At 40.6% G+C, this 12,175-nt stretch overlaps 1 protein-coding gene across 11 annotated transcripts in view; it reads left to right on the top strand.

Moving 5' to 3' along the window:
• The window catches only part of NCKAP5 (NCK associated protein 5), a 617,165-nt gene that overhangs the window by 555,253 nt on the left and 49,737 nt on the right, over positions 1 to 12,175 (top strand). For 10 of the 11 annotated variants that reach the window (XM_081921458.1, XM_081921453.1, XM_081921455.1 and 7 more), the window contains 3 exons: positions 4,556 to 4,692; positions 5,994 to 6,126; positions 11,832 to 12,019. In XM_081921458.1, the coding sequence (XP_081777584.1) occupies positions 4,556 to 4,692; positions 5,994 to 6,126; positions 11,832 to 12,019 (458 nt within the window). The remainder of the gene's footprint in view (positions 1 to 4,555; positions 4,693 to 5,993; positions 6,127 to 11,831; positions 12,020 to 12,175) is intronic. The other variant, XM_081921452.1, reaches the window with a different exon arrangement.

Here is a 12,175-nt window from a genome sequence, read left to right as displayed (position 1 = left end):
CAAGGGATGCAAGCTGTGTCATGCTTAGCTTATATTAAGACACCCACTGCTTGTTAAGTGTAATTGTTGAGAGTCCTGTTTAATTCATGGCACTGTTAGGGTGGTTTAGAATAGAGGTATATTTTGTAAAGCATGGATGTGCTTACCTTATTGACTCCAGAAAACTGTAGCATGGCAACGACACTTCAAAACCATGTGCAGAGATACTAGTGGATAGTACAGTTTTCAGACATTGCCCAGGGGTGCATACTTACAACATAAACTGTTAGATAGTGGTTGCTTCCCTGGTCCAACAAGATTTACACTGGAGCAATTGCTAACCATGAAATAAACATAAAGCTTGAAGCAACCTAACAATAAATGTAAGTTTTTGATAACACAGGGATACATCAACACAGGGATACATCACTATACAAGGAGCACAAAATGCTGGAAATCCAGCTAGGGAGCATGTGCCCTTATATATAAAACATATAAATCAGTAACAACATGGAATAGAAGTGGCATACCAAGTCCCCAAATCTTCCATTTGTTGTTCTTAGGAGTACTTTTTATTATATGTATACTCAGTATAGTTCCTAATGCATAAAGCTATTCATTTGTTTCATTATGTATGGGGTTCAGGGCTGAAAAGATACCTTTAGAATGAATGCTTGAAGCACAGCAGCGCTTGTCTTTGTTGTTGTATTGTCTATTTCCTCCTACTCCCCTGCATTCATCAGTACCAACAGTGGTTTGCCTGAATGCTTACCATATACCTGACTTTCAGAACTTCACTCAAGGCACTGTTGTGATTACGGAGATAGCAGCTTAATTTAAGAACTGAGGGCTAGAGAAGGAGGGAGAAATCTATTCCAATGTTGCCCTGATGTCCTTCAAAGTGGCTTCTGAATGAAATACAGGCCAAGATGCTCAAGGCTAGACTCCCCACCCTCATGGTTGCCTGCAGGCCATTCTCAACACATTCCTCATTCTTCCTCCTCTGTTCAGCTCTCCAGCATTCCTGTGGAAAGCCAGCCCCAGGGAACCATCTTAGTAGATAAATTTAGGGCAGAGAGTACTAACATTCCCTTTTCTTCCCTCCATGCTTTTACTAAGCAGTGGCAGCTCTGGGTAGCTCATAGAGGAGGCAGTAACTGTGGGAACACTAAGCCATGCCCATCAACTGTTCAACTATGCAGCATTTTTCATGCATGGATAATCCCACCCTTTCCTCAACACTCCAGACACATGGGACACAACACTCAGGACCCACAAAGGCTGGAAAAATTGATCTGGACAAGAATTCTAGGAATGGACACATGAAAATAAAATGTAAAAATCTCATTTCTGCACACAAAGACCAGGGCTAAAGTGTTCTGATTGGAAGAGGAAAGCAAAGGAGAGTATTGTACTTTTCCGTGTATAAGACAATGTTTTTTATTTTTAAAGTATGTTAAAAATTGGGTGTTGTCTAATACACAGTGCATAGAGGGGCTATGGGATTGGTTGCTGCTGCGAGCCTAAAACCAGTGGTGTGTTATTGGTGGCTGCAGCAAGGGCTGGTGTTGATTTGCTGTTGTTGCAGCAATAGGGCGGGCAATTGGCGGCCTCTGCTGGCAGTGGGACAGAGGATAGGTGGCTTTTGTGGCGCATGTGAGTGATAGCATAGGTCAGGTGGTTGAGCAATTTTCGGTAATACCCCCCTTAGAAAAGCTCAACAACTCTGAGCAATCTCACCCCATTTTCTTAATATGTAGCCCCCCAAAATAGGGGTCATCTTATACACGGGGGCGTGTCATACACGAAAAAATACGGTAAGTTATCAGCTTTCTCATGTATATCTTTCTCCAGTCTCTCTAGAATTAATGTATTTTATTAATGATCAGCTGTATTATGTTCTGCCTTATGAGAACCATGTGTCAAAATCCCATCTTTTCTGTACATTAGCCATGTGACTTCTGTTAGAGATGCATTAGTGATTAGTCAAATGGGGAAAGTAAAGGCTTGTGATAATGAATTACCGTATTTTTCGCCCGATAGGACGCACTTTTTCCCCTCCAAAAATGAAGGGGAAATCTGGGTGCGTTCTATGGGGCGAATGCAGGCTTTCACTGAAGCTTGGAGAGCGAGAGGGGTCGGTGCGCACCGACCCCTCTCGCTCTCCAGGCTTCAGGAAGACATCCGCAGCCTAGGCAGCCCTGCGGGAGTTCCCGCAGGGCTGTCTAGGCTGCGGATAGCAGCCTGCCACCCGGTGCATAGGGCGCCCTGAAGCAGAGCGCCCCTTGCGCCGGGCAGACATCGGCCAGCCCCACAAGCTCGGGGGACGGCAGGGAGGCGCAGCGCCGCCATCCCGCTGTTCCCCGACCTGGTTTTGGGGGAGAAATAAAGGAAAACATTTTTTCCTTTATTCCCCCCCCCCAAAAAAAAACTAGGTGCGTCCTATGGGACGGAGCGTCCTATGGGACGAAAAATACGGTAGATAAGGCTAGCATTGCTTAATCTACAACCCCAGGGTAATTTGAAGCACCTTGGAGTTCAGCTAATATGATTATCTTTAGGAACCCAAAATCAAGGTACCAACCCATTATTTGAACAATAACTGAGACCATAATTTTATTAATTGTTATTGTTAATAAAACAATATTTAAAGTTAAATTGAGAAAACTTTAAAGACAGCCATCCAATCCTGCAGCCTGTAAAGAACACCCAGATCTATGCAAGGATGACAGTTACAAGTCCAAAGCCAAGCAATTATATAGACATATAGGACAAGACCCATTGAAACATTCTGTATTCTGTGGATTATTTGAAGATCTGGACCAAAAAAACGTATCTCCACTGGAAGGACTAGCCCAAGACATTTTGCTGCCTGAGGCAAATGACAAGATGGTGGAGCTGGCCTTGCCAGCCAGTTTAAACATGGTAGTTGATGTAACCTGTGAGACATTTGGCTGGTTCCCATGTCCCTGCCTTCATGTTAGGACCAGGACTCACTCACTTACTCTTCCATTAGATGGGAATAAAACGAGTCTGCTTAGATGGCAAGTGTACCAAATAATGTTTTGCTAATGTGTCAATATTTAAATTGAGCAAAGGAGTAAATAGGCAGCATTAAAGATTCTTGTGAGTTTATGTGAAGTATTCTAATTAAACATGTTGGAATTTAGTTGGTTTAGCAATATTCCCAGTGCAGTTTTGCACTGTAGTTATAATGGAATGCAAACACACAAATTGTACACCCTTCATTGGAAACTCCCCTGCTCATTTCAAATCAAAGCAAAAGAAAAAATATTTTTAATTCATGTTATTTTGTGTGTGTGTGTGTTAAAATGTGTATTGTTAATTAATAGCACAACTAAGGGAGATTCAGAAGAGAAATCTTAGTTATAGATTATATGCTACATGCTTGGATAGCTACATGTGTGACCTCAATTCAGCAGTGTGCTTTGCAGTAGACTTCATGATTAAACACTGTCATTATAACAAATTGAATAGAAACTGCAAGCACTGAATTGCTTCATAAGAAGTCAGTAGCAATAAGATTGTCCTGAACTTAATGCTAATATTCACTGCACCAGGCTTCCAGGGTTTGTTTCTTAATTAAATTGTCTTGAAGGAATGTAAAAAAGTAGTATATAGCAGATTGGGAGGTCAACTTTCCCATTCTCAAATTTTATCATCTGACCCATCTCCCCCATTTCCTCCCTCCCCCTCTCTCATACACGCACACAACAATTATCAGTGAATTCTACAAAACACAGTGGATTTACTTGCATGTTTGTTCTACACAATGCTGTTTCAAAAAGAAAGAAAGAAATGAGTTGGCTGAAAGCATTTGTGCTGAGGTATTTTTCTTAAAGTCTGCAAATTTAAATTATCGGCCCATGGTCAGGGATGATGGAAATCATAGTCCAACAACATATGGAGGACCACCGGTACCCTACTCCTGATCTAGGTCTATCCGTATTTACCCTTCCTGCCACCCAAACACATTGGGAATGGAAAGAAACTGTGGGAAATAGAAAGAACAGTTTCTGAACCCTTCATGTCACAAAAACAAGAGGTGACATTGAACTGTCCACCCAGTGCCTGGTTGCACCAGCCGTGTTCTTTACTCATGAGTTACTTACATGGAAGTGCAAATCCATTTTACTGGAATCATAATTGGGACCTGTGTGAGATGGGGCCTGTGTGGGATACATTGCACAATCTATTCCTCATTACTGCAAAATAAATAAATAAAATTTAAAATTTAATTTAAAAAAAATGTATACATGAAAACCAAATCCAATAGAGGTTCAGAAATGTTTTCTGGGCTATTTAAGGGATGTGGCTCTGGAGACTCATTTCTCCTTTTCCTCTTCTGTCCAGTGGATGCTTCTTCCCCATTTACTAGGTAACCATTTCAGATATTGCTTTCCTAACACATTAAGCAAAACTCGTCTTTGTAGAAGTGCAGTGCATTCAGGGTGGATCAAGTGAAAGAACTTGACCCTTTCATGGAAATGGAAACAAACGCTATTTTTCACATTCTGATGTTCAAAATCTTTTGCTGCTACTTTCTCTTACCCAGGAATAACGAGCCCTGTGAAAAAAAGTGGACAAGAAGAGAGTTCTCTGACTTCTGTATCATTAAAGCATTCAGAAAAAGAAAAATGTGGCAACAAGATGTTTCCGGATTGGAGCAGCAAAAAAGCTATTAAAGCCAAGGTACAAATGAAAGAGGGAAACCGGACACATATATAATTTCCTTTAAGTAGCTCAGGCAACAGACAATGGGGCTATAGTTTCATTTTGCTCTACTTACATGTGAAGTAGGTAGAACTGTATGCTTTGCATACAGAATGTCCAAGCTTGAATTCCCAGCATCTCCCGATAGAACTGGGAAAGACTCCTGCTTGGAACCCTGGAAAGCCATGTCCAGTCAGAGTAGACAGTACTGAGTTAGAAGGACCAATGGTCTGAGTTGGTATAAAGCAGTTTCCTGTGTTCCATTTTCTCATGAGTGTCACTGGCCCAGGCCACCAATGGGAAACAAGTATCAACCACTGTAAATGTTAGATTTTGGGTACCAGGAAGAGTAGTAAAGTAACCAAATTGCAAGTACCTTGTGTAATATTAGTCTAACAACCTAACAGAAATAACTTCATATTCAATTATCACCTTCCATCTAATGATGTACTGTGAGTATTCGTAATTAATAATAAACTGTGTGTGTTTTACCCTTTAATTTGCAGACTGTATAAATAAATGGTAATTGTTATTATTAGGACAACAATAAGTTTACAGAGGAGGTATCTGTGATATAAGAGCTTATAATATGGCTCCTTAAGAGATGAAGCCCCCACACCAAACTTTTCTCTTTTTTCAAATTATTTTTATTTATTTTCCAAATTATTGCAGATCAAACCAAATTCATTTAATTTAATTCAATTTTTTCCCCTCTTGCCCACTGATGTTCATCCATCAGTATCTCCATTCCCCCATATTCCTGTTAGGAACATAGGAAGTTGCATTCTACTGAGTCTGGCCATTGGTCTAGCTAACTCTTCCACCTAGAGATGCCAGGGATTGATGCTGGAAAATGCAGGTTGGAGGATATTTATTTGCTGAGATAATGCCTTGCTCAGTCCTCAAATGTAATGGCAGGTAAATGTTCCAGTCTGAATTCTTGTTTGTCACCACTCATAGATCACCTTTTCTCAAATGCTTTGTTATGACATAAACCTGAGAAGAATCTATGCATATACCCAGGCTGGATTTCTTGAAAATAGGGACTGTGAACATAGATTATGCCTGGACAATACTTGCTGGAGGATGAAATCTGTTTTCAGAGATTTGTGACATTTAATTACATAATCAATGCCAAATTGCAGCAGCTAAATAAATAGGCTAGACTGGAGAGAGACGAAATGGCTTACCTATTGTGCTGCACTCCTGATCCTTTGTATTCAGTGTAATGTTTTTTTCTTCTGAGTCATGGATTTTCCCTTTAATGTTGCTGTGTACAGGACAGGGCGCTGAGAGTGTGCACTTACTCTGCTAGCAGTAGCAGTGATACCGAAACAGAGCTGGAGTACGAAACAAATGATTTTGGAACCGGAGGGGGAAAGTTGGTAGATTTAATGAAAAACAACAAGCAAGGTAATTTAAAATTTGTACACAGGGATGTATTGATCCCACCTTTGTCATGGCAGCTGTTTGTGTTTTGCTTGCACTATGTCTACGTTTTCTCATCTCTTTCCAAATCTCATTTTCCATTATGTGCTTTTTATTGTATATGTACATCAATTTTTGCCTCTTATGCTATGTTTGACACTAAAAGCCAAACTATAACTTTTTTAGTTGTAAATCCCTGTGTTGAAACTAAAAACGTCTTCAGTTGGATTATAGCTTCAATAATATATCTCTTTGTATTTATATATATTGCATTTGTAGGTAGTTTAAAATAACCCAATGAGCCATGAAGTTAATTTCCTCACCTCCATGTTATGTAGCTCACACTGCTACATACAGTTAAAGCTGTTTCTGGTTCTCCCCTCACAAATAACCATTTTATCCTCACCCATTCCATTTCAGTTAATACCTGTTGATTGTTACTAAAATTAGGACAAAAAAAAATCAGTGTGATATTTTGGTGAATTTGCTGTCTCTCTAAAAATGTGCTAGAACAAGTGGTAGACAGATATGCATACAGTTTTGAAGAATGTAGGATTTTATCCTCTTTTTTAGTGCAAAGGTGAGATTAAAATGTTGATCAGGGGTGAGTGGGGAGCTTGTTGGACTATAACTCCCATCAGTTTATGTTGGACTACAACTCCCATCAACTGACCATCAGCCATACTGGCTGGGACTGAACAGCAACATCTTGAGAACAGTGTGCATGCACATGATAGCTCATACCAAGAACGAACTTAGTTGGTCTTTAAGGTGCTACTGGAAGGATTTTTTTTTTGTTTTGACTATGGCAGACCAACACGGCTACCTATCTGTAATTGAGAACCCCCAGTTCATCATCCAGTTCATCCCTGATATGCAGTGTGCAGGCATTGACTACAAATCCATCCCAGAGTATGAGTATGAGAACAAAATTTGATCCAGATCCAGCAAAGCTGCTGATTGTGTCATTTTCCTTTTCTTCTTTAATGTGAAAGTTCATGAGGACAGCAGATTGCACAGGGTAGGTCTGGGAAACCTTTTTCAATCCAAGAGCCACATTTTCTTCTGGACACCCTTCGGGGGGGGGGGGGGGCTACATGCCAGTGGTGAGTGGGCCAGACGTAAAAGTGGGCACAGCAGCAAATAGAAACTTTACCTTTGAACATTAGGCTAGTTTTACACCCAATCTCACACTCCTGTCAGTCTTCCATCAGACAAGGATGCACTCCAACTAGGCCAAGGAGGGTGTGTGGCAGGGCCAGTGTTGGCTGGGGAGGGTGTGTGGGATGAGGAGAGTCCCAAGGGCCAGATAAAGAGACATAGAAGGTCACATTTGGCCCAAGGTTCCCTACCCCATAACAGTAGGGTATTTTCACCTAGTCACCATGTCACCTCATTGCTTACTGCTTTTAATTGTTCCAGAGACAGGTCCCAGAGTCTGTGCAGTGGGCAGAAGAAAGCATGGTTGAGCAAGTACTATTACATGAAATTGTTTAAGTTCTGTGACTGACCCAGGGACATATACAGAACTTCAGTGATATGCAGATTGCAGACTAAACTGTAGTGAATAGATCTGATCAAAGGAAGACTGTTTTGAGAAGAAAGGAAATGAGGACTAATTATTTTACCTTATAGCTAAAACAACTGCAGTCTCTTTTTGAGATTCTGCAGTGACTTAATGACTCCTGAAATGTTTCCAGAATCAATATTCTATTTCTCATTTGAGAAATAGCAACGTATTTGCAAATATTGTGATGTTCAACATGCACCGACTGCAGATATGGATCTCTAATCAGTGCTCTTTCAGGCAGGGAATTCTAGGGTGTGAACAGTCCATAGTGGTACGCACACACCCTTCAACCCAGATGCTGGGATCAAAACTTTTTACTATACAGCATCTTGTTGATGCTAGAATCAATTTAAGACCATACATAATGCTTTTGAGTGGTCAAAGCGCTTCACTCAGATTGTCTTGTAATTACTACAACAACCCTGTAGGATAGATCGGTATTAACTTCATATTTTCAGATTGGAGGCTGTTTGAGAGAGAGAGAGTGGGTTTCCTAAGACCTTGATAAAAGGAAAATTCAAACCTGGGACTTCCTGGTTTTATAGCTCTATCTTTAGGTTGCTATGTTACTACCAATTCCAAACCAACACAGGTCTCTCTCTCTCTCTCTCTCTCTCTCTCTCTCTCTCTCTCTCTCTCTCTCTCTCTCACACACACACACACACACACACACACACACACCACCCATGGTGCATCAAGTCAAAACTTGCTACTCAACATATATTCATACCTCCAAGTGTTCTTGTATATACACCAGAGCTTGTAAGCCAATCGGAGCTTTTTAAAGTTCATTTTATATTGAGTGCAAGTGAGTGTTGGTTAGGAATTCAATGTATCAACTATTACTATGCAAATAAACCTGCTTGAGTTTCTTGAGAGCAGAAACAAGACCCTGCTGGAGTGCCTGCTTCTTAGCCCCCTTCCACACTAAAAAACAACCCCTAGCACCTTACCTTGGGGGAGATGGTGGTGGGTGATTCCACATTTTTCTGCCAATGATCCTAGGATTCATGGTCAGTTCTCAGGGACTCAGCAGAAAAGATGACATTACAAGCAGTGAAGGGACTTCCCACTGCTGCCACACCCAACTTGCTCTATGTAAGCTTTTGGGAGGTTTTATGGCCAAGGGTAAGGAGGAGGTAGAGGTGTCAGAGAGTTCTGCAGCTGAACATTCAAATGGTTCTGAGTGCTTTCAGGCAGAGTAGGGGTGCAAATGCCATCCCTAATACAAGTTTATGTAACAATGAACAACTATCTGCAGGCTAGCTCTGCTGTGTGATTTTCTAGTTTAATCTGTAAAGTCTCTAAAATTAATTTCCCAATTATCCAAAACATCCAGTACATGTTACTGATGTGCACATGTACATTATTTTAAACAAGGTGCAAAAAGGAATGGTTATCTGATACGATTTCCTTTCTCTGTTAAAGCATCTCTATACATTCATTAAATTGCAGTGCAAAAATAAATAAATGCTGAAGTGACTGTGTGATTGAAGCCGTGCTCCTTATTTGTGCTGTGATTTAATCAATGCACATACACGCTTGTGCACATTATTACCCCATAATTGGTGGAGGGGGGGGGAGGAAAGAGACATGAACTGAAAACTTGTAGCAGACTGCAAATGCAAAAGAGTCTGAAGAAAATCCTGAAATACTCCAGTAAAAAGCAACACATAAAAATGGTTTCCAGAGCAGTAGCCATATTAGTGTGTTGAAGCAAAAGCGACAAAATAGTTTTGTAGCACCATGTTCTTTCAGGTGCCCCAAGACTCCGTTGTTTTTAAGGAGAATGGCTGGCTAACATCATCACATTATTGCTCTGCAAATGATATTTTAGTAAACCCAAAAGAGATATTTGGATGGGAATAATTCCGTGGGCATCTTTCATGCCACCTACATTTGAATCTTCCTGCAATATCCCTTCAAGCTCCCAGTCAAAAATTATAGTGCTTTGCTGCAAGCTCAGAAGCTGTTGCTGCTGCCTCTGGTCCCTCACCTTCCTTGGCAGCACCTCACTTTCATTCCATCAACCAGAGCGGAAGAAGGAAATTAGGCTGCTGGGCTGTTCTCTCTCTCCCTCCACCCATTCCCTTTTCTCTTTCTAGCTCAGCTACTAGCCTCTGCAATTATGAGCAGCGACAAGCAGCCAAGCCAGAGAAAAAAGAAAACAAAACAGCCTCAAAGCACCACTTCCCTTTTCCTTCTCTGATGGCTGAAATTAAAATAAGCAACTGCTGGGAGGGTGCTTGAGCCTTGGTGGCCACATGGCTCTTGTTGCTTGTTGTGTGGGGCAAAGAGGGGGCTGGAAGGGCCAGGAGTGCCTGGAGCAGCTGTTGTGATTGACAGCTGTAATAAGTGCATGGAAGGTTAGGCACATATAGTGACTTGTTTAGAGATTACTGTGAAGATTACAGATCAGTGAATCAGGCCTGTAGTGACAGACTCTTGTCTCTAACCAAAATGTATGTCTTCATAGTAACCATAATCCTTGTTCCTTGGTAGTATTTTAACACATTTGGGAAGACATGTTACATCAGGAGTCTGCTATACTAAACATACTTACTAGCAGGTCTCACTGAATTTAGTGGAAGCTGCTTTTAAAAGAAAAACAAAAAATACCGTATTTTTCACTCTATAACACGCACCCGACCATAACACGCACATAGTTTTTAGAGGAGGAAAATCCGTAGGCATGCCACCTGTAGGCAATCCCTCCATAACACACACAGACATTTCCCCTTACTTTTTAGGAGGAAAAAAGTGAGTGTTGTGGTGCAAAAAATACAGTAATAATGGTTAGGACCAGGCTGCATAATCTTTGAGCTGGGCCGGATCATGTTTACTCTCCCAAGCAGAACTTCAAGATTTAAACCTACTTACTAATATATGAATGGAACTTGCACAATTAGGTAAACTATAAAATCTATAAAAATGAACCTTTGGGCAGAACAATCTACCAGATTTGGTGAGGGGTGTGTGTGACTGAGTGGATGAGTTGACAGAACCTGGGTTGCCAATGCCAAGGAAGAAGCTCTGTGTGTATGTGGAAGGGACAGGGTTTTTTTCCTTTTTTCTTTTAGGGGACCTTGCATCAACAGTCTCCCCACCCACCCGCCCAAAAAAAAGAACCCCCAGAAAATAGTATACATTGACAGCAGCCCCAACATGCTATCAGAAAATCTTACTTTTGCCCTCATGGTCACTGGAGCAGCAAGAATGTAGGAAGAACAATGTGGAGGTTTCCACATTAGCAATTAGGAGCCTCTGAGTTTAGACCTCCTGCTCCAGCTGTGTTTCTCCTCCTCTGTTTATGGAAAGGGGGATATTAAAAAAACCTTTGGACCCCAGGACATCATCCCAGGAACCAGAGGTCCTTCCCCTAAATAGGTTTTTAAAAATACTCTCATTCAACTTTACTAGATTTCATTTCTAAATGCTAAAACTGAATGATTTCCTCCTTCTTCAGTAAATAGAGAATTGATATGTAAGAATAGCACATTATTTAATGTAGATAGTGAAATTCATGATGGCCATAAAAATGAGGTGTCAACTCAGCAGCCAGTCTCTCTCTCTCTCTGCCTCTCTCACTTAAGCATTTAAGATTAGCAAAATGACCAACTAAAAATGTAATTGGCAGGAAGAAAAGGATGTTTAAAACTAGAAACTAGGCATATCTTCAAGGTATGTAGGGCAGATGAGCCACTATGATTAAGATAGAGATTTAAGCTAAACTAACACCCAAAACACTATATTAAAGTGAAATTAGCAATTTCACTTCAAGGAAATTACCTACTATTTAAAATAGAAATGCTTATCTCATATACTTTCCTTTCTTTATTCCTTTTTCTTTTTCCTTTTTTTTTAAAAGCATGAATCATTAACTTGAATTGTAACCCAGAATCACCTTGCTTTTGTGAGTTTAAATTACACCATGCCATTCATAACATTGGATGGGGGATCATTTTGGATGTTATCGCCTTAGCCCTAATGTTTCCACTTGTCTTGCGCCATTTTTCACATTGAACAAACACACAGCATGCCAAGCAGTGTGTAGGCTTTTTTCTCAAAGAAATGTACAAAGCGTGTGTGCTTTTTATTCTTATTTCAAATCTGTCCTTAGCTGAGCAAGAAGAAAATAGTGTGAGAAAGTCCTTTATGGGGAGACCCTTGTCTATCTTGGATATATACCAGCACAGTCTCTGTGGCCATTATGGAGAGGATGGACCTGAACAATTAGCACATTACAGTTTTATTGAGCAGCTGAATGGAACTTCCACTAAAGATGGCAAGAGCAAAAAGATCCCTAGTGTGAGTTTTCTTGCTTTCTTTGATGCTATTACCTCTCTTCTTTCTTGAGGGATATGTCTGGTTTGCTTTCTTTTTCTGCACGCATCATTACTATTTATGGATGTCCAGATTGAAAATGTCACATGGACTGCAGGGAAGAGTAAAAGGAACTTTTAA

This window comes from Podarcis melisellensis, assembly GCF_964234715.1.
Source record: "Podarcis melisellensis genome assembly, chromosome: 1".
Lineage (NCBI taxonomy): Eukaryota > Metazoa > Chordata > Lepidosauria > Squamata > Lacertidae > Podarcis > Podarcis melisellensis.
This window is presented reverse-complemented; position numbering and strand designations above follow the sequence as displayed.